Source organism: Megalops cyprinoides, chromosome 17 (assembly GCF_013368585.1).
Source record: "Megalops cyprinoides isolate fMegCyp1 chromosome 17, fMegCyp1.pri, whole genome shotgun sequence".
Taxonomy (NCBI): domain Eukaryota; kingdom Metazoa; phylum Chordata; class Actinopteri; order Elopiformes; family Megalopidae; genus Megalops; species Megalops cyprinoides.
In genome coordinates, this window is record NC_050599.1 from 3,274,840 (window position 1) to 3,295,555 (window position 20,716).

Consider the following 20,716-nt stretch of genomic DNA (forward strand, 5'->3'; position numbering starts at 1 on the left):
TTGGTCTGTGTGTTTCGTGAGTGTGCACTGTCACTGCCCATGGCACCCAGTACAGCTGTGATACATTTAAAGGAAGTGCCTGTGAATCACCTTTGGACTGATCTTGTACAAATATAACCAAGGCCTTTATTGTGTCTGGTGTCTTGCAGTGAGGCTATGGCAGCAGTAACCATCAAACGCAGTGACAGGTCACATCTTCTCGACAGGTAAAATGCCCAGGATCCTCATCCCGTTGGCTAGCACCGTTTGCGTTCCCTTAAACAACTGCAACCTGGCCTGTCAATCAAAAAGAGATGGCCAGTGTCAGGCAGGGGCTTGCCGGTCAGCTGTAGCTGTGTTTGAAATGGTCAGGAGTAGCAGAGTGGCCTACCTGAGCCTGTTCGGGAGGGCTGCCCTTTACTGGCAGGGTCCTGTGTGCTGTGGCAACCAGGTGACTGTAAGGCAATGTCAGACAAGTGTCAGTCTCACAGGTACACATGACTGTAAGCGAAGAGAGTCTGAAGTGCCATCATGGAGCAGGCAGACCTCACCTGAGGGTCATGAGGAAGCTAACCAGGTGTTTGGGCTGCAGATCCTGAGAACACCGGTACAGCACCTCATCGTACCTGTTAATCAGCAGGCAGGTTACTGGGAATCCCACACTCACACACACACACACACGCACACACACGCACGCACGCTCACACACGCACGCTCACACGCACACACACACGCGCGCGCACACACACACACACACACACACACACACACACACACACACACACACACACACACACACGCTCACGTTTCTCACTGAGGATGCTTCCTGTTCCTCAGAGACCTTCATAAATTCAGCCCTCGGCTTAAAGCTCAACAGGAAAGTAAAAATGGTGGACCCTGCTTACAGAGCTTTTGGATCAGTAAAGGGTTTTACTGAATGGCCGCGGCGCAGGAGTGGGAAATAAGCAGTATTGCAAAATATTTCCCATTTAAAATTCTGTGGCATTCAGTTACAATAACATCAACAAGTTCATGTCAACATGTGGTGGAAAAAACAGGTTGTGCAGGACGACCTGCATTTCTGGCCTCTGAATTAACAATAGGCACTAAGATCTCTGCATTACACCCTGAATTTAAACCAGTAGGTGAGGGGTTTGGGCGACAGAGGTGATTAATAATTTAATATGTAAATTTTTAACTTTTCTTCAGTTTAACCATAAAGCGACCTGATAAAATTCCTCTTTGTATCTAAATTACTACAAGCAACCAACTCCAAACAAAGACCACAAATTATAAGGACACATCAAGTCATGTCCTTAATACAGCAGCAAGGTATGTTCTGAGGAATAGATTACAGACTTGTTCGGTAGCATTCCACACCATAACAAGTATTTGCTCTATACGAGCAAATAATTGTTACCACGGCTTTTTCTTTGCAAAGAAAGCAAACAATGCATACCTTTTAATACAAACTTGTAAGTCATGCTCTTCCCACTGAGTAACCATAGCTACAGTTCTAATTTCTGTCCCAATGTAACCAAAAAGCAGTTGGCACTTAGCCAACACAGGTTCAACACACAGGTTCAACCTACCCCTTGCGTGCTGCTGACCTTGGAATATCTTTAGAGATTTCTGACCTCCACCTACACCCACATACCACTGTCATGTTTGCACATAACACAGCAAGATCAAGAACAAAACATGTTCTGGCCTTGGTATTTCACACAAGATAAACTCCTTTACGTTCCGGTGTCTTGCCAAACTCTGGGCCGACCTCTCTGGGTTTGGCAAACACACAGGTCCATCTACCACAGGGCACAGGGCCATCCCTGTTCCCACAGCGCTTTATAGCTGTGTTACTTGTATTACTTGCTGTTTTTTTTTACATGTAGTATCAGAATGCATTTTGAATTCTGTAATCTGGTTACTGTGATGTATGGTAGGTTGTGTATATTTGGCTTGCCTTAGTTTCTAGTCAAGCTGCACAACTTAACTTGTGGTAGGGCTTGAATGGTGTTATGCTCACACACTCACTGGTCTGGGAGTGTTGTTAGCCTGGCCTGACACTTTTGCTCATTGAATTTGAATGGATACACTTCTGTTCTTTTGTGCTGGAAGTCGCTCCGGATAAGAGTGCTAAATGCATGTAATGTAAAATAATGCTTTAGTGCACGTGAACAAGGGTCCCCTCTCACCGTAGAAGGTGCTGCAGGATGGAGACAGCACTCGGCTCCTGGAGAAGGGACGGCTCGAGGGGTACCTGCTCACTGTGGGGGTGCATCCGCATCAAGCTGAAACGAGATCGCCGTTTACAGGACCTGCAGAACTGATGCACTAATGCCAGCATAAGGTCACCGCAGTTCAGTTAAATAATCTGTACATTCAGAGGTTCACGTGTATAAAGTCACGGCGAGTGTATTCAGTGTTTTTTTTTTTCATTCTGAACATAGGATGAAATGTTGTCAAGGTCCCTTTGGGAAGGCAGCTAAAAGTGCTGTAAGGAAATAAAATCCAGAGAAAGTGGTTAGATGCAGTCTGGCTTTCAGGAATCTGTCTTTCAAAGCTCAGGTACTTTGTGTTTGGTATATGTGTTTGTGTTTTGTGCTTAATATGCCCAACTGAGTGTTCTTTGGGATTCATGTTCAAATAATTATTACAGGATATGAAAAAAGAATCAAGCTCAAGGTAAACAAACACTGTTTGTTTGAAAATTGTTTCAGCAAAGTGCCCTTAAAGCCTTGTGCTTTTGCTCAGTGCAAAAAAAGCCCTATTACAGAGATAACTGCAGGATCAGTGCAGAGGCATCTCTGTGGTGTCACTCTGTCGTCAGTGTTAACGTGAGACCCCGCCCACTCGCCATCTGACCCCGCCCACTCACCTGCAGAGCCGTGCGTGAGTGTACTGTAGGAACACGCCCGTGTCTCCCTGGGCCTGCAGCACCTGGTCCCAGCTGAACTTGTAGTCAGACATGAGTGGGCCTTTGAAGTCCTGTAGTGAAGACAGGACAACAGGAGCACATATTCAGAACCAGTGATGTTCTACCTGACCATGAGAACAGCAAAAGTGTCCTGAAAGCAATACACACAGTGAGCGAGGGCGTGAGATACAAAAATATCCTGAGGGTTAATTTACAAGCAAACTTTTGCGCTTGTATACTCCAGAAATAGAAACACAGAGGTAAACCCAGACAGGCCAGGTGGTGCGTTTCTTTGGAGGTGTTTACCTGGACTATGAGCGCACTGGCTCCTACTTTCTGGGCCGTGTCTTCAGGGTCCTCCAGGTCTTTCGTAGCTGAGGAAGTAACGTCAAGACAGCGATAAAAAAAAATACAGGAAATGTGTATTTTAATGTTGTCTAATAGTTCAGTTGTCATCATTGACAAAACACTTAAACTAAAAATTTACCAGTTCTTTTAATCAACGATGTTTGAACCTCAATGCATTAAAAAAGTTTACATTCTTCTTTTTCTGAAAAGAGCAGAGATGTACTAAAATTAAACAAAGTGTGTATTTATTTTACATTTTTACTATTTTACTTCTGTGCTAATGGTCAAAAATGTAAGGTTTTCTAGGACAGCTGGCTAGAGGTGCACATGGCAGATGCATGTTGTAGAAATCTTTCAAAGCATCCCACTGACGGTGCAAACGATCAGAACGATGCCCCTTGACTCATACAGAGCTCATACAGGGGACAGGTGCGAGCCGTGTCCTTACTCCTGGACTCTCCCATGTTCCTGAGCATCCTCGCCCTGGCCTCCTCCAGCACGTCCTCCAGGAACACCACCTCCCCACGCCTCGTCTTCATGCCCTGCACCAGGCCGAAGGGCACGTGCTGACAGCTGCAGCGGAAACAGAGACAGAGCGGGCGCACTGATGCACTGAGCCACGCAGGCCTCACTACCCACAATGCCTTGCACCAGGCCGAAGGGCACGTGCTGACAGCTGCAGCGGAAACAGAGACAGAGCGGGCGCACTGATGCACTGAGCCACGCAGGCCTCACTACCCACAATGCCTTGCACCAGGCCGAAGGGCACGTGCTGACAGCTGCAGCGGAAACAGAGACAGAGCGGGCGCACTGATGCACTGAGCCACGCAGGCCTCACTACCCACAATGCCCTGCAGGTACCCCTCTCCTCTCTCAGGCTTGCTTCACCGCGTTTGTGAGGGAAAATGAGGGAAAAATACTGTCTTCAGTATCCTTCTCCTCGTCTTCTCTGCATAAAGTGGTGCTCTGATAATGACCTCTCCAACCAAAATATTAGGTAGTTCAAAAAATACATACGCCTTACATTTGTGAAATGTAAAATACTTTCTACATTTGAATTTGATTTTGCATAATCTCAGCAAGGCTGTAAATCAAAGCCCCCCCGGTCTGATGCACCTGGCAGGTAATTCACAGGTAAGGTAATCTGGAGTGCAGTGCAGGCTGCAGGGAAAGATACAGACTTACCTCTGTGCCCAGCTGTGTCCCATGGCCAGAAGGATCTGGAACATCTGCTGGAAATGGCCACTCTGACTTTTATCTGTCTTCACAGGAACCACAGCACAAAATCTGTTAGTAACCCTCACCTTTCCACCTCAGTTTCACCATGTTAAAAAACGAATTATCGGAAGCCCCTTACCACGTAAATCATTTCATCAAAATCATATTTCTCCTTTCGGTCAATGGCTGCTGCAAGATCTCTGTAAAGATACACAAAGTATACAAACACAGGGTAAATAATTCCATTCCCAAAGTTTAAAATTTGGAATAAATTATGTTGCTAACTCCCATGATCCTCAGTGTTCTAAAGGGCTGGGAATTCCAGAGTGTGGCGAGGGGTGTGTCCACAGGGCCACTTGCCTTGTGATGTAGAGAGAAGTCCCATCGCTGCGCATCACCGTGGAGTAGCTCGACATGTCATTGGCTGGGGAGAGATCCACTACACCCGTCCCCTTCCTTCAAAAGAGACAAATCAGCTACTAATTTCACAGGGAAAACCACTCCTTTGCCTCTCAGTGCGGTCTGCTCTTTGTTAGAGATACCAGGAAGCTCATTTCATGGCCCTAAACAAATAAAGGCAAGTGTGTGATTTCACAATGTTCTGCACCTGGAGAGATACTCTCTCTGTTTGCGTAATCCCTGCCCTGCTACAGGAAGTCCGCCGGCGTATTCTCTGCACACGGTGTCTGTGTGACCTGTGCACGGCTAAGCGTTTCCATGGTGTCTCTGTGCAGTGGGCGTGGCTCTCTGTGCAGTGGGCGTGGCTCTCTGTGGGACTCACTCTGAGGTTTTCAGCAGGCCTTGGTCCTGGAGCCGCTGCAGCACCTCCTGGGCTTGCCTCTGATAGAACGATTCCCCCGAGTACTCGTCAAAGTGGACCCCTAAACGCTGGGCGGGGTGTGGGGGGGGGAAGCACACCGGCAATCAGGACAGAGAGCAGGATGTTGAAACAAGCAGGGCCACTCTCACAGGAGGAGCTGCAGTGCTATAATGAAAGTGGAGAAACAGCAACAACTTGGCAAAGCTCAGCGCTACCTTATAGACCCGCTGGTACTCTTCCACGGTGATCTCTCTGAAGCATTTCCATAGCGACAGAGCCCCGCCCTCTCCCTGCTCCAGGTGTCGGAAGAACTCTCTGGCCGCCCGCCAGATGCCCTCGTCTCTTTCCGCCTCTCTGTTTACCTGGACATACACCTGCGGTGCAAACACAGCTGTGCTCCGTCAGGCCACCGAACGCATGGCCACATTCTCACAGATAACAGCATCAGCTCCTCAAAGCGGATCACCAACGAGGATATAGATGATGTGGCATCCATGTCATTACATACAGTACACATACAGGGCATGTCTGCAGCACCACACCTGCTATACTGTAAACCAGAATAATCGTCTACCTACTTCCTGGTAACTGTTATGATCTGACGGCTGGCCCTTCCTCAAGCAACTAGTCTTATCTCGGATCTGGTAGGTAAGGTAACATCCCAGGGCAGTGTCAGGGCAGAAAGTTGAACTTTTTTTGTCATATTTTTTCACTGAAATGCAACATCCAAGATCTTGCTGAGCCTTGCAGGGAAGAGATACAGGTGGCAACTACGGTCATTTCAATGTTAATTTCAGTTCTACGCTAGGTGTTTAACTGTACGCTGTGGGCATTTAAACCTGTTCTCAGAGAAAGATCAATAGTTTAGCTTACAGATAACTAACTTAACTTTAAGTCTAAATCCAACTTGAAATTCATGCCATGTTTTCTGGAGAAACTTAAAAAGTATTTGAAAATGCCGCAGTATTTGGTTCAGTGTGCCAAGCACACTTTTTTTCTCTACAAAGCTGATCTGTACACTCAGTCTCACTGAACTTTTTCCTTTGATTGCATTTTCTCACAGAAGCATTACTTACATCAAACAGGTGCTGTAGAGGGTTCAGTTTTAGTTCTTCCTGGGAACCAAAGCGCTGAAAGCCGGCTCCCAGCAACCCTGTAATGAATGCAGAAAACAGCACCTGCCTCTTTCACTTACTTTACATTTTACAGTATGTGTCACACATGCCACTGAGAGCGTACAAAGGAACCAAACCTCGTTTGACAAGGACTTTTTAAAGACAAGGCCAAGAGCGATTATTTTAACTGAACCCTTTTCACAACATGTGCTGCATGAAACTAATGGTCAGAACTGAAAATGAATGCACTCACTGTACGTAACACATAATGATTCACCCCATCTTTTGCCAGTAATAAACTTCCCCATTACAGTCATTATCAAAAGAATGCCTTATGTCTGTCACCTCAGCACAAAGCACACTTAGGGAAAGTAACCATGATTAAGAAGACTCCTTGCACTTTGTCCACAATGAATCCAACTATTCAGAAAATTAGTTTAAAAATTGCCTTCAAAAAGAGTTATAAACAGTAATATGGTGCGCTGAACTGAGACGACCTCATTATAAAAACGCTGAGGTCCCATCACTAAATTAAACAATAGTTAATAATTATACATCATCTGAGTGGGAAAGGATCATTTTGACGATGCTGTAAGTTCCATGGCTCTGCGGGCACATAACTTCAGGAGCTTGCCTGTTCATGGTCAGTATTCTGGAAATTATAAAACATTAATGAAAGATAAATGGGAAGTGATGAGAAGTGAAATGACGATTTGGGGGGGGGCAAACACTTCCACACAATCACCCGAAAGGGAGCGCGCTAATTTCTACAAGCATAAATATCACTATTACCTACAGCCACTCCTCATTTGTTTCTGGTGCCACCCCCTCCTTGCTCTCTGCACCTGTCCTAAAAATACTCCCACATTCTAACCTTCTAAAGGGGGTGTCAGCAGCCTCATTCCAACGACCGGCTGTGACCACTTCCTCAGACTCAGACCCCAAGCTGAAGATGATTTTAATCACCCCTTTTGAATAAACTCAACCCCTCACACATCGTTCCATAGTAAATACCATACAATGCAATCCTTTGGCTGATATTGTGTGGCTACTGAAACAGTTTTTTTTTTTTTTTCCGTTTTGCTGCATCTCCCTATTCATGGAAGGTGAAGATGGATACTTCTGTCTGCCCTGCTCAGGCACATATAGCGACAGTGGCTTGGCAAATTACCGTGCTCGCTCCCTGTTCTTTGTATTAGGAGGTAATTTTTTACCCTCTCTCTCACTTTCTGAAAATGTTATCAGTACATCACTGGACAAATTGGTACTGTGGCTGCGGACGCGGGCAGCTGTTTGCCTTTTTAATGCACACAATAAAAGACTGAACTCACCGAACTGCATTCCCCAGTCTCCCAGGTAATTAATCCTTGTGACATCATTTCCCAGGGCTTCTTTCAGGTTGGCAATGAAGTTACCTAAGTGTGGAACATGATTAACATGACACAATGATAATGCTCTTGGGAACAGTGCTTAAAAACTCAGTGGAAAAAAAAACAGTTTGTGTATTTTCAAAGAGGAGGTCAATTGCCTGAAAATTTAGAATATTCTTACAAATTGTGAGAGGTCTGCCATCTACTGGCAATTGAGTGTATTTAAACTCCCAGGTTCTTCAAAGTCTCACACACACACAAATTAAACATTGTACAATACCCTAATTAAACAAAAGCACAGAATTACATATACACATTTATTCACTTAGTGAATATGACAGTAAAGGTTGGTTACAGACTCTGATAAATAAACACAGCTGTATTTTAAAGCATGAACATCCAGGTAATGTTCTAAACTTTAATGCAGGCCAATGTCTTTAGTGGTAATGCCCTTAGCTACAGTTAATGAAATACAGATAAAGGGTGTGGCACAGGACACAAAGGACACTGGGCCTTTGAACAACACAGAGTAAAAATGTAACAAATCCCTTTCATCACACTACATCACGGTCATCAAACCTTCATGTTTCTGACCTGACCTTCATTTTCACACGTGCATTACTGCGATTGGTCCAGTTTTGTGGATGTCATCAGTTCTCTAAGGACTTAAAATCATGACGGATTGAAATATTTTATCACACGAAATCAAAGAAGAGTGAAACAGGGCTCACCAATGATAGTTGAGCGCAGGTGCCCAGCATGGAACTTTTTGGCGATATTTGGCGAGCTGTTAAACACAAAGCTCTTCTTGGCACAAAGGACACAGAACAAATGGCTCAAATGAATCTCTTTCGTTAAATGGGACAAGCAGGGATCTTTTCCTTAATGTGCATGACTAACCTGAACTCCACCAACGTTTTTCCTTTCTTGAGATTGCTGAAAAGTTCACTTCTCACTCCAAACAAGTGACATTCATTAAGCAGTTTTGATAAAATTGTCTGCAAAAGAAAATCAGATTTTTTCAATTAGGCAAATACACAAAAAAACTAACAAAACGAGGGACATTCAAAACAAAGTGAACTTTCAAATATTGGCAGACAAAAATATTAGTCACCACATGTAGAAATGTAGACCTAAAATAAGCACAACTTTCTGATCTGAACGTTACAGCTGATATGAAAGCCTTCCTGAGATTAGAGTAGAAAAAAACATTTTGGATGAGTATTTTAACAGGTAATTCTGTTCGCCACTGTCAAGTTTTCGATGATCAAGTAGTATCTTTCAAAGAGAATGTTTACAATGCTTACATCTATGTGCTTTCTATTATAATAATTTCAAATAATAATAATTTCATATTTTACAAGGATCTGGAAAAAGATTGTTCCATTCACCTCAGCCAGGACAGTTCTGTTGATTTTAAAGTTTATCGCTCCACGTCCGACCACAATTTCTTCGACAACATTGTCAGGCTTGAGCTACAAACGTGGGGGTGGAAACAAAGCAACGCGATAATTAGTCAAGAAGAAAACCTATACAGTTTTCACTCACATTCTCTTAATGTTTGCATGAAAACTAACCATTTGATTACCGATTTTATGGTTTACTCATGATATGGATGGAATCGACATTAGATTGATTAGTGGGTATAGTTTTGTGGCCGGTGCTTCTGAATGAATAATCAAAGCCACAGTCAAACGTCAACAAACTAAAAGCCTCATCAGAAAGCAGCTATATGACTTGAGGCCTATGGCTTTATATTTTATCAATTGTTCGCACAATATCACTTATAAATGGCCAAAATCATCATTACCCGTTGCGCCAGCGCCTCTGTCTCAGCCTGGATATCACCAGTAGATGAAACGGAGCCATTCTGCAGCAGAGAGCTCACTGAAAGTCTGAAGTCTGGAGACTGCCTGACAAATTAAAGACAAGCAAACCAAGTCCGAAAAATATCATCTTGAAGAACACAAGCGTGAATGTATCGTCACAGTTTAATCAAACAGCATCCAGAGCTCACACACGAGCATGCACGCACACCAATTAACACTTAACTGTTTCTTCGAGACTGGGATAGCGGAGATAGACGAAATGAAGCTCTCCTCAGATTGCCCCAAAACCTTAGAGAGCTGAAACAGAGGACAACTTTATTAGCTAGCTTGCTTCATAGCTAACCGACTAAGTATACTACAACACTGCAGTAGGTACCACTAGATAAGTAAGGAAAACGTAAACCCCGCCTCACTGACAAGACAGATGAAGATGTAACTAGACAGAAGACGAATTTAAACCAGTCTATTTAACTAGATGGCTGAAGGATCGTGCAACGACTCAAATCTAGTTAGCTAGCACAGTACCTTCGAGGCAATATTCCTTCTGAAAAAACAAGCCATTTGCACTTAAGCCCGGCTATTTTATTGTAATCACAAGTCTCATTCCATGCTAGTAAGGTTGCACATCATATAGTCCACTGTGCATGTGTCTTCAGAGATGACATTCAGACCACACTTCCTTGTTTCTCGACCTTTGAACTTTTCGTCAAAAGTGATTGGCCAATGGAACATCGGCTATTCGTCTCACCCTCCTTACGTCACCGCGGGAAACAGGTTTCGGCCTCACCATCAGGTGGCGTCAGATAACATATGGCTGGGTATTTAAAACGTTTCGAGACGCGGTAGACATGTGCAGGGTGTTTAAAATGTGACGTTGAATGTTGTCAGGTGATGTTTCTCACGTACGTAGAACCATTAACACATATAATTTCTTTTATTATTCTTATATTGTTATGATTCCTGTGTGGCATGTGGCTGTGTAAGTTATGAAAGCCACAACAGTTCATTGAAGCCACTGAAAAATATGCTAAATGAAATATGCTATATGACTAAAATACTACGTAATCCAAAAACAGATCCTCATTTTCTGTAATGGGAGGGGATGTATATTAAAAGACTGACTGTTTCCACTTTCAGTTTTTTCCTTACCTGACATAGTCTAGATTGATGTGGATGCAGGGTTTTTTTCAGGGTTCAGCCCTTCCCCTCTCTGACTTACCAGGGTTTTATAAAGGTCTACGTCCCATACCAACAGGCCTGGCGCCAGTATTATGACAGTGCTTTAGTCATCAAGGCTATGGAGTTTTCTTGATTGATTAAGTTGCAATATCTGAATGCAATGTTAGTAACACAAGCACCTAAAACATGCTGCCAAGACGGTTGCTATCATTTTCATTTTGATGTGGGTAGACTCCATGCTGTCAACACAGAAAAGCTAATTAGCATCCTCTCCATGGAAACGGTCAAGGTCTGCAAAGTCAGTGTGGTGCTTGTAATTTGAGCGTGATCCTCGTATCCTTGGCAACAAGCATTTTAAGCAATGAGGGGTATTTACACATTGTCTCCAGCATGTCTTTGTTGATTGAGGCCTGGCAAGGATTTTGTATTAAGTATGGTCCTTCAGCATCTGCCTGTCAGAGGATCTGTCTGTTTGCTCAACTTGGTAAACACTTTTCTAGAAAGTTCCACACAGGCTGATGAGCGAGAGTGAATGTGTAGGTGGCATTGAACGTGAGTAGATTGAAGAGTCTGGGCCCCTGTAGTGCCGATCTCCACCCACAAGAGAGCACCCTCTGCAGCCAGCATGGGTGTGGTACCTCATATCATCCAGCTGGACAAAAGGCAAGGGGAGGAGAGGCAGGAACCTATGCCGCCACATTTAGGAGGCCCCTAGCATTGTTCAGTTTCGTTATCAGCTAATTCCCTGCAGAGAGACTTGTTTTGCTAAACCTCCTTTTTCCTTCCTTGCCTATGTCCAAATGACATACCATAATCGCACTGTGATTCAGCCTCCTGTTTCATGTCTGGCACAATCTGCATGAAACGTCTGCAATAAAATTGCTTAGAGAGATGCTGTCTCCTCACAACTCTATGGTGCATGTGTAGTTGCGCGGCATATGTGAGCTGGAAACAATGTCAGTGCTGAGAGAGCTCAGTGAAGAGGTCTCTCATGTTGTGTGTGACATTGTCTGTCCTGCTACATATCTTCCCAGATGCCTCAGCTCTCATATCTGTTTTATTGCTGGGTCTCTGAATATGTGCCAGTTGATGGGGGAGGGGGGGGGGGGGGGGTTAGCAACAGGACTTGGAGGCCTATAAGAGAGGACTATAAACTGGTAAGTGTGTTAGCTTATAATACTGTTTTTGTCCCTCTGTTTAATACAGACCCATATGAATAAATATGAAAATACTTTCATGTTATGTTCAGCAGCTTAAAAAATGAGCACAATATAGTCTGTTCTTGTTGGGAAAATAGTGCACTATACAGTAAATAAAGTCTGTACAAAATGGTAAGATACAGCTCAACAGTTCAACAAAACAAACAGTCCTTTTTGGGAAAGCTGAGGGTACTTAGGCAAAAATAACTTCTTGTCTAAATAAGTAAGTAAAAAAATGAATCCTCCATTTAAGCTTGACATGTTTGATAGCCTTAAAAATGTTAATTCCCTTTGTTAGGATGTGGTTCATTCAAAATGAGATTTTAGCACAGTAGTGCTTTCAAAACCTGACATGCAGAAACACCGAGCGTGACCCGACCTGAACCTGAACGCTGTAATGCAGTTACAGACCCAAACTATAGACGGACTGAAGGGCACGGTCCACAAAGCCGTGGTTGCAAGGTAAAGCGTCCAGATTCCAGGGCTAATTTAGGGCTCATGTGATCTTACAGGTGTGGCATTGCAGGAGCCCTGTAGAAGGTTGCTGTGTACAGGAATTCAGAACTGCAGGTGTGTGTGTGAGAGTCAGGACAAGAGAAAGGCATTTGGGCGGCAGTGTAGCATAGTGGTTAAGGAGCAGGACTCGTAACCGAAAGGTTGCCGGTTCGATCCCCGCTGGGACACTGCTGCTGTACCCTTGGGCAAGGTACTTAACCCACAATTGCCTCAGTAAATATCCAGCTGTATAAATGGATAACATTGTAAAGAACTGTAACCTATGTAAGTGGCTTTGGATAAAAGCGTCTGCCAAATGAATAAATGTAAATGTAAATAAATGTAAATTTAATGCAGATGGGAGAAACGTGGCCGGGATTCATTACACTACAGACTATACATGTGTACAGTTGAAAGGAGTCAAATAGGATCTTCAGATACATAGTGGATGTATATCAGGACTCAGAGTAAAATCTGCACCTCCATCCCAATCAGATACTGATACGGCCAAAGTTACCTTCCAGTATGAATGGATGCCATGGCCAGAGCAGACCCCAAGAGTCACATCTCACCATCCCATCTTCCCTCCTCGATCCCTGCACCGATGCCACCCTTCGGAGGACTCTGAGCAGATAGGAACATACACTACTTAAACAGACGGATCAGCCTGCTGAGAACTGAGCTGACTCTACAGTGCCAGTGGTTATGAAACTGCAGCAAGGAATCAGGCGATACTCTTTACGGGGCCAGCGGTTACGATACTGCAGGAACTGTAAATCGTCCCCGCTTGACAAAAACGCTTCTTGACATCTCCAGGCGTTCCTTTCAATCACCTGGTCCAGAGCAGGAGCTCATGCTATGTGAACACGGCAGAGGACAGACCTCACGGCTTGCCTGAAAGGCGTTTTAAGTCTGTGCTGGTCAGCTAAGCTCCTTATGAAATCAGACTTAAAATGTTCCATTTTGCACATTTACAATTGCGGTCGGTGCAGCAGGGATTTTAAAGGCCAATTCATGCAGCAAGTCTGCCAATAGCAGAGCCGTGTTTTTTCTCAGTTTGAAATGAAAAATGAGCTCAGCAGTGCCAGCTCTTCATGTTTTCGAGATTACCTGCAGCACCCCTTTCCTCTGCTGAGCATGCGTTAACGGGAACACCGCCCAGAATCCGACAACCGTATAAACAAACCGAAGGTCAGTCAGGTCCTCAACTCAGCCACCAACCCATTCTTGCAAATTTAAGGATTAATGGACTGCTCCATGATCTAATTGTGAACAACAGGGCTCTTACAACCACCGGCACACACTGCACTCCACACAGAGGATGCAGCTGATAAGTGGCCATTATGAGTCCATTTTAATCAAGGCTTCATCTTCCATTGCCCGCTGGGGGTCTGACATACTCTTGTTTGTGCCTGGAGTATAAGCAACCAACAGGCCCACTCACAGAGCTAAATGCTGACCTTCTGGTGAAAATCGACCGCAGTGGAGAGGAATCATTAATGAGACACATCAATGGCCTTTACATTTAAATGTCTGTCATGAGAAATGAAGAGGTGACCAGAGTATATACTTAGAACACACTTTGATGTAAACATTTTATTTGTTTTCCCTAAAGTCAACTACTCTACATGGGCTGTAAAATATACTATGACCAAAGACCAAAAAAAGCAAGTTATACTCAAAATAAATTAAAAAAAAAAAAATTAAAAAATTATGTATCACTTAACAAATGGCAAGTCTGACCGTCAGATACAAGCTTCTGGAGTCCAGTACAAAAGATCAATCCGGGGTATGCTCAACCTTTTGTCTTGTGACTAAGCCACCTTTCCCACCCCCAAACCTAAGATATATATTTGCAAAAAATTACATAGCATTCTACATCGCTTTATGATACACAAGAAAAATATTTTTAAGAATCAAACAATGGCAGAGATGGGATTGCCATACATTGTTAAAAAAAGTAATCAGAAAAAGCCTAATCAGTATGAATACAGCAATTGAAACACAGGAGGCCACTGGTAGGGTAATAGGTAGCAGAAGTCCATATATGCAGACAGTGGGGGAGCACTCCAAATACCAGTTGCTGCAGAGAAAGTGGCCACCACTGACAGAAGCTGGAAACGGCTTGTTCCCAGAGGAGAAGTATGGCACTGCTACAAGTCCAACTAAATCAGCCAAATCCCTGGAAATGCCATTCGCAGGGATTCAGCTCGACAGCTTGCAGCAATCAAAAGGGAAACTGGCACCCTGGCAGAGCGCTGCCCTTACTCAGGAAACATCTGCAGAAAGGAAAGAGGGAAAAGCTGGTCACTGCAACCACCATCGTCCCTGGGCAAACAGGCCGCAAACATAAACAACACATTTCTCTGACAGGGAATAAGGGAGATGTCACCTCCAACTTCAACAAATTGGACTTAATGGCAGTATTTTAGCAAAGAGAGTAAGAGCTTCTGTGAGAAGAAAGGATGTGTATTCAGCATTTCCTGACTGAATGAATGTACTGGGAAGAGAGGAGGGAAGCATGCACTTCCTACTCACAGCTAGCAGGCTGCTCTCCAAATCGTCGCATTAACTGGTCGTGTGTGAACTTCACAAAGGCATCATATTGTTCTAGGGAAGGGGAAAAAAAGCGGATTAATATCACACACACACTCGTAAGACACAAGAAATAGGCTACTCAACTCCAGTCCTGAAGAGCTGCCTGCTCTCTGAACTAGCATTACTCAGCATTGGCAAGGAACACTAGCACGGTTCAATCAGGATAGTGATAAACCCAATCAGCTGGTTCAGGGGAAGGCTAGAAAAAAAATGTATGCCTGGGCTGCCAACCTCTGTTCCTAGTGAGTCTGCATGTGTTCGTTTTGCATTCAAAATGAATCCATACAGCAGTTTTTGATTCATCACGACACTGAAGCTGAAAATTGCACATGCAGCCCACCTAACCCTAACCCTAAACGATCAATTTCTAACTGGACCAACAGAGAGAGGGTGAAAGAGATCCGCAGGAAGTGAGCCTGACCACCTGGACACTGCAGGCCTTCAGGATCAGTGCCGAGTAGCAAGGAACTAAAACTACAGAAAAATGCACCTCTGCTCCCGTGCATACCTGCCAGTTTTGTAGTCAGAATCTCCTCGTACTCTTCCCGAACTTTGTCTTCACGCTCTTTTAGCAGACGTTCACAGATCATCCCCACTTGCCTTAAGGTGAACAAAGGCTGCTCTTTTCTTGATGGAGAGGAAGCCCCTGAGGATGTACCTGCATTAACAGAGTCATGCCCACACGTTAAACATCTGTTTTTCTTTTCACGGTTTCACAGATACAGAGGAGCCCCTCCTGCCGCCCAGTATAACTAAGCCTCCTGAAACAAAACAAAACCGAAGAAAAAGAAAACAGGAAAAAAAAAATGAGGAAGGAAACAGGTCTAGAGAATGAAGACCAGCGACACCTCCTACAGTTCAAAAAAGAAAAAACAAACCGCGAAACCTTTTGTAGTCCCACTAGAGGTGTGAAGCCATGGGAATGAGGAGGCAGCTTTAACAGCTGGTACCTGGCAGGGAGGATGCGCCCAGGAGGGAGGCGTGAGGGTGTGAGTCCAGGCAGATACCGTCCGCCTGCTGGAAGCTGCTCTCCAGGTGCCTGCGTTTCTGTAGGCGCTTGTACTCCTGCTTGATGTTGTTCAGGATTTGCTCTGGAGAGGATAAAATGGGGTTATGGGTAAGGCGCAAGGAGGCGGCCAACGCCTTTAGCTGTGTCAAAGTGCGGCTGTCCAAGCAAAACCGCTTCCTGTATGTCGAAACCCTACACCGAAAAATCAGCTTTGAGTGGCATCACAGCTGTTTTTATGACCTCACTTGAGCTGAAAGAACTATGCGTGCTTTCTCAGCCATTTAAAGATAACCACAGAAGTACTATTCTCAAACCTCACACATCAACAGACAGTATTTTTTAAACTACCAAAGTGGTAGGAACCCATAATACTACATTTAGATCTACTATTTAGCTGTGACTACAACTATTTACATCTGACGATCGTTTTACAGCATTTGAAAGTGAACTTGTTAAGCAAAATCGTACAAGTCAAAACATACGTGAAAATGCATGAAATCATTTCTCTGGCTAAATTTTAAAGCAAACAAAATTAATGATGATCATGTGAGGGAACACTAAACCCACACATAAATCAGAGATTACTATCTGACAGGGGTGGAATTCGGATCAGGTTCAACAGGTGCTTTGGGGTCGGAACATGCATTGCATTGCCGTGAAGTCAAACAGCGAGTTCACAACAGACACCTCCGAAGCCATGTGGCACCTGCCTGGAAATTAAGCACAGGAAGACCCCTGCTGTTGCCCTGAAAATGACAGTGAGTGGCCGCACTGCGGGGTGTAAAAATGTTGAGTAACGCAGACGAAGTTAAAATCGATGTGACAAATGATAAGATAGGTAGCTAACCACAGAGTGATTCTAATACCCCTCCAGTCGCTGTCAGGCATGTCTCCGGGAGCAGTGTTCAAAAAGCAGCAGGCATCGTGAATACTCTCGAGTGAATTAACGACCTTTAAAGTGAAAGCCCTCAGTGAAGCTACAACAGGAGCAGTGCATGGAAAAAGAGAGAAGGTCCTGGTCAGGGACTCTATTCACCTAACGGTCAATAAGCTTTCCACGCTAACAAGTGCACCTTTCACAGTAACTTAGTAGCTAACACCAGCTACCGCGGCTGATTTGCATGCCGTATACGACACGTTTCCTAGTTCGGGTGGATGCAAAATCAAGATGCATCATCTCAACTGCGATATTCCGCTGCAAGTGTGTATGTATTGTATGTTGAAAGTGAGGCAAAAACTGATTAGTGCCGTAGCCCACAACGCAACCGGTAAACGCGACAGCTGCAGCCGTTACTGAACTTACCGGTAAAGGCCAAAGCATAACCAGAGAACTGATGGGCGACGCTGAAGTTGGCAAGATTGAGCAGCATGACAAAGTTCTTCCGTGGCCATAGTGAAGACAGCTGAAGTTACTCTAATTAACGCCGGCTAGCAAAAGCCACGGTTCAGCCGTTATATTTGGCTTGCTGGCTAACAAGCAGCAACATGTCTATGGCTTCATGACAGCACAGCTAACATCTTACGGGTGGTTTTCGAAAGGGAAAGTGGCTTGCTAGGTACCTGGCAGGTTTGCGAGGCTTTTAATGTTTAGCTACGTTAGCTGCGGGCAGCAGTGTAGTACAGTGGCAAGGAGCAGGGCTCAGAACTGAAAGGATGCTGGTTCGATTCCCCACTGGGGCACAGCTGCTGTATCTTTGGGAAACGTACTTAACCCAGAATTGTCTCAGTAAATATCCAGCTGTACAAATGCAAAACATGTCAAAACTGTAACCAATGTAAGTCGACCCAGATAACAGCATCTGCTAAATGCCAATAATGTAATGTACTTTACACATTTAAAATAGATCATACCTGCGAAGCAGATAGTGCGCTAAGCTAGCTTAATATATTGTTTAAACACTTAAATATATTTACTCTGCAGGCTTATTTACGCCAGGCAAGGACACAGTATGAAGCAGCGTGCTCCAATTTGCAAGTCCTGGCTTGTTGTGTTGTTTCTGATCGTGATCGATATAAAGCGAACAGGATGTATCCGTTATGGTTCAAGTTAGGAGAATCCATTAGCTAGATGCCGAGTAAGGTCCAAAATGCCGTTTAACAACAGCTAGCTAAAAAAATTCGATCACTGCATTTCACATATATAAGCTACCGGTGTAGGACATAATGGGCTTGTAACCGAAAGGCTGCGGGTTCGATTTCCTGCTGGGGCGCTGCTGCTGTACCCTTGGGCCAAGTAATTAACCCACAACTGCCCCAGTAAATTTACAGTTGTATGATGGATAAAACTGTTAAATCGCCCAGGGTAAGTGTGTCTGCTAAATGACAATAATGCAATGTAACGTTAACGTTACACAGCTGTGTTAGCCAACGTAACGTTACTGAAAGCCATTCCTAGGCTGGTGAGTGGAATGCACCGCCGAGGCCGAATGTAGACACCTACCTACCCGTCTCATTTTACCCTGATTTCTCGTCTAGATAGCGTTCTTAAAAGTAATAAAAGGCACTCTCTACTGACCTGTGGTGAGTCTGGACGACACCTCTCCGAAGGGGGACGGCTCCATGCGCAGGTATTTCTGCGGGGAAGAGGCGGAAGCCGATGGGGACATCGGGGCACATCTCCTCCTTTTAGGGGACGCTGGGCTCATCAAGGGATCGAAATCCATAGTCCTTTTTAAAGTAGCTCCACAAGCCATTACTTCAAACAGGTTAAAAACGCAGCTAACGAGAAAAAAATCGGTTTCGTGGACAACTACCGATATAAAACGAGTAAAACTGGGTCCCCTCCGGTGGCTTTCTTAACTTCTCTCAAGGGAGGATTCCAAATTTCGAACAAACGCTTCGTCTTTTTCACCTTTCCGAGTCCCTTCTTCTCCCACTACTCGGTTATTGCTGTCGGCTGGGTTTTGTATATTCTTCGCGTTGTGCTTTTCTTTAGCTTGGACACCAATCGACAGTAGATGAAAACGGATTCTTCCCCAAAATGAAAACTACCGTCGTCAACAACTGCTATATTTCCGATCAGCCAGTCAATATGGCGTCAACAGTGACAAACTTCAACGGCGACCCATTGAGCATGCGCACGAAATTATGGCCAAGCTGGGACTTGTAGTTATTTAAAAAGTACAATACGTTCGCATTAAAGCAGTGTTTCGTGTTGCGCACTACATTTCCCAAAATGAATTTAGCTAACGTGTTTCCGGTTCTCAGTTTAAATGCCCCTATTGGTACGTTAGACTATTTTGAAGTATTTGAATAAATCAAATGGCATTGTTTTACTAAAGGTCTAAATGGAAAGTGAAACCACCCCTGTTTTGTTTTTAACATTTTAAAACTCCAGCCAAAGGCCGTTTAAGTTTACCGAGGAAATATCGACAAACTCATGCAATTAACAGTGACATATAATCGATTACAGATTTTAGTGAGCTAGATAGCTAACGTTAAACAAGTTGACCGACCTTGGATACCCGGCCATGTTGGAGGCAGTGTTTGAATCTTGATTGCACTTCCATTCATTTTAAGCTAGCAAGACAAAGTCCATTCCTTAAGTCCTTGCAAAACGGAAATTCAAGTACTGATACATTAAGTCGGAAATCATATTATCATATCATCAGATGATTATCATCATCTTATCAAATAGGCACTCTTTGCTCTTGAACATATTTATTACATGGCTGCCACCACTCCTTGTAATATTGCTGTGGTGCAGATGGTAGGCCTTGTCCTCTTCTTCCACAAACAGCAGAGCAACTGGCAACTGTAAAGCTACATTGGTTAGCAATTTTTTTCCCACAGTCTCAGCCCAGTGACCTAACCATCTAGCCAATGTCTGATTGCACTGTAGCTAATGTTCTAAGGTAATGACAATATTACTGTAGGTAGTGAATCAATAGCTTACTTTGTTTGCATATCTGCCAGTGAATTTGATCAAAAATATTACATTACCATTTATGTTTTATTGTGCATGTATTCTCCCTACACACAAAAAGATCTGCACCAAAAAGTATGTTTATCAGCAAGCAGCACACATTGGACGCAGTATTATAACTTTGTCAAGGTAAATATTGGTAACTGTTGTTCAAAAACTGGACATAGTGTTTAAGTGTTAAACCACCTTACAAAGATCCTGAGAGGTTTCAATGATATTGCTCTGTTTTACGTGCACATGGCAAAGTAAGGCTGCCGAAAAAAAACAGTTCCAAATGATCAAAATCCCATCAAAAGCACCGAAATTGATGTCATCCCGGCTTGTTTGTGGGCGTGTTGGAAGGAGAGAGAAACATCTTGGAAAAAGCGCTGAAGCTGGTGTCAGCAGGCTGGGATCTGAGGGAACGGAGCCAAATTCATCCCCTCCTTCTTCCCAAAACACACACACACTCACACATACACACATCCCACTCCTACAGATCCTTATATTAATGTATTTATAAATACACTGCCTGTTTCTAAATTGAGCTCCTAACACATGGATACACTTTTAAATAAATTGTTTCACCAAAAGCCATCTTAAAGATAGTCACTCCATGCGTATTCTTCCACCTTTACAAAGTAAAACCTTTTAACAGAGTTCACATTAAGTTAAAGCTACTCATACCTTTAGGTGAAACACAGTATGATCTAAGAACTACATCACTCTTTATCTT

General features: G+C 43.9%; 2 protein-coding genes across 2 annotated transcripts; both read right to left on the reverse strand.

The window, feature by feature from the left end:
- Positions 1–127: 127 nt before the first annotated feature.
- rars2 (arginyl-tRNA synthetase 2, mitochondrial) lies at positions 128–10,253 on the reverse strand. The gene is made up of 20 exons (XM_036549840.1): positions 10,122–10,253; positions 9,820–9,893; positions 9,578–9,680; positions 9,159–9,242; positions 8,668–8,765; positions 8,499–8,554; positions 7,729–7,812; positions 6,359–6,435; positions 5,498–5,656; positions 5,244–5,350; positions 4,823–4,918; positions 4,602–4,662; positions 4,430–4,506; positions 3,693–3,817; positions 3,203–3,270; positions 2,858–2,967; positions 2,175–2,270; positions 531–605; positions 371–434; positions 128–276 (listed from the first exon to the last, which is right to left on the reverse strand). Exons 1-20 carry the CDS (start codon positions 10,155–10,157, stop codon positions 190–192), a joined length of 1,737 nt encoding a protein of 578 aa, XP_036405733.1. The 5' UTR covers positions 10,158–10,253; the 3' UTR covers positions 128–189.
- A 3,921-nt stretch (positions 10,254–14,174) lies between these two features.
- Positions 14,175–19,112, reverse strand: akirin2 (akirin 2). The gene is made up of 5 exons (XM_036549564.1): positions 18,592–19,112; positions 16,018–16,158; positions 15,576–15,725; positions 15,008–15,079; positions 14,175–14,748 (listed from the first exon to the last, which is right to left on the reverse strand). Exons 1-5 carry the CDS (start codon positions 18,767–18,769, stop codon positions 14,738–14,740), a joined length of 552 nt encoding a protein of 183 aa, XP_036405457.1. The 5' UTR covers positions 18,770–19,112; the 3' UTR covers positions 14,175–14,737.
- Between the last annotated feature and the right edge of the window lie 1,604 nt (positions 19,113–20,716).

Bases quoted from the DNA above. Each gene is read 5' to 3' on its own strand.
- rars2 (XM_036549840.1), bottom strand. From the start codon at position 10,157: ATGGCTTGTTTTTTCAGAAGGAATATTGCCTCGAAG. The intron at 7,813-8,498 runs GTGAGCCCTGTT...TTCCACACTTAG, and splicing joins CCTGCGCTCAACTATCATTG to GTAACTTCATTGCCAACCTG. The intron at 4,507-4,601 runs GTAAGGGGCTTC...GTTCCTGTGAAG, and splicing joins TTGATGAAATGATTTACGTG to ACAGATAAAAGTCAGAGTGG.
- akirin2 (XM_036549564.1), bottom strand. From the start codon at position 18,769: ATGGCTTGTGGAGCTACTTTAAAAAGGACTATGGATTTCGATCCCTTG. The intron at 16,159-18,591 runs GTCAGTAGAGAG...TATCCTCTCCAG, and splicing joins GTCGTCCAGACTCACCACAG to AGCAAATCCTGAACAACATC. The intron at 15,080-15,575 runs GTATGCACGGGA...CCCCTTCCCTAG, and splicing joins TCTGACTACAAAACTGGCAG to AACAATATGATGCCTTTGTG.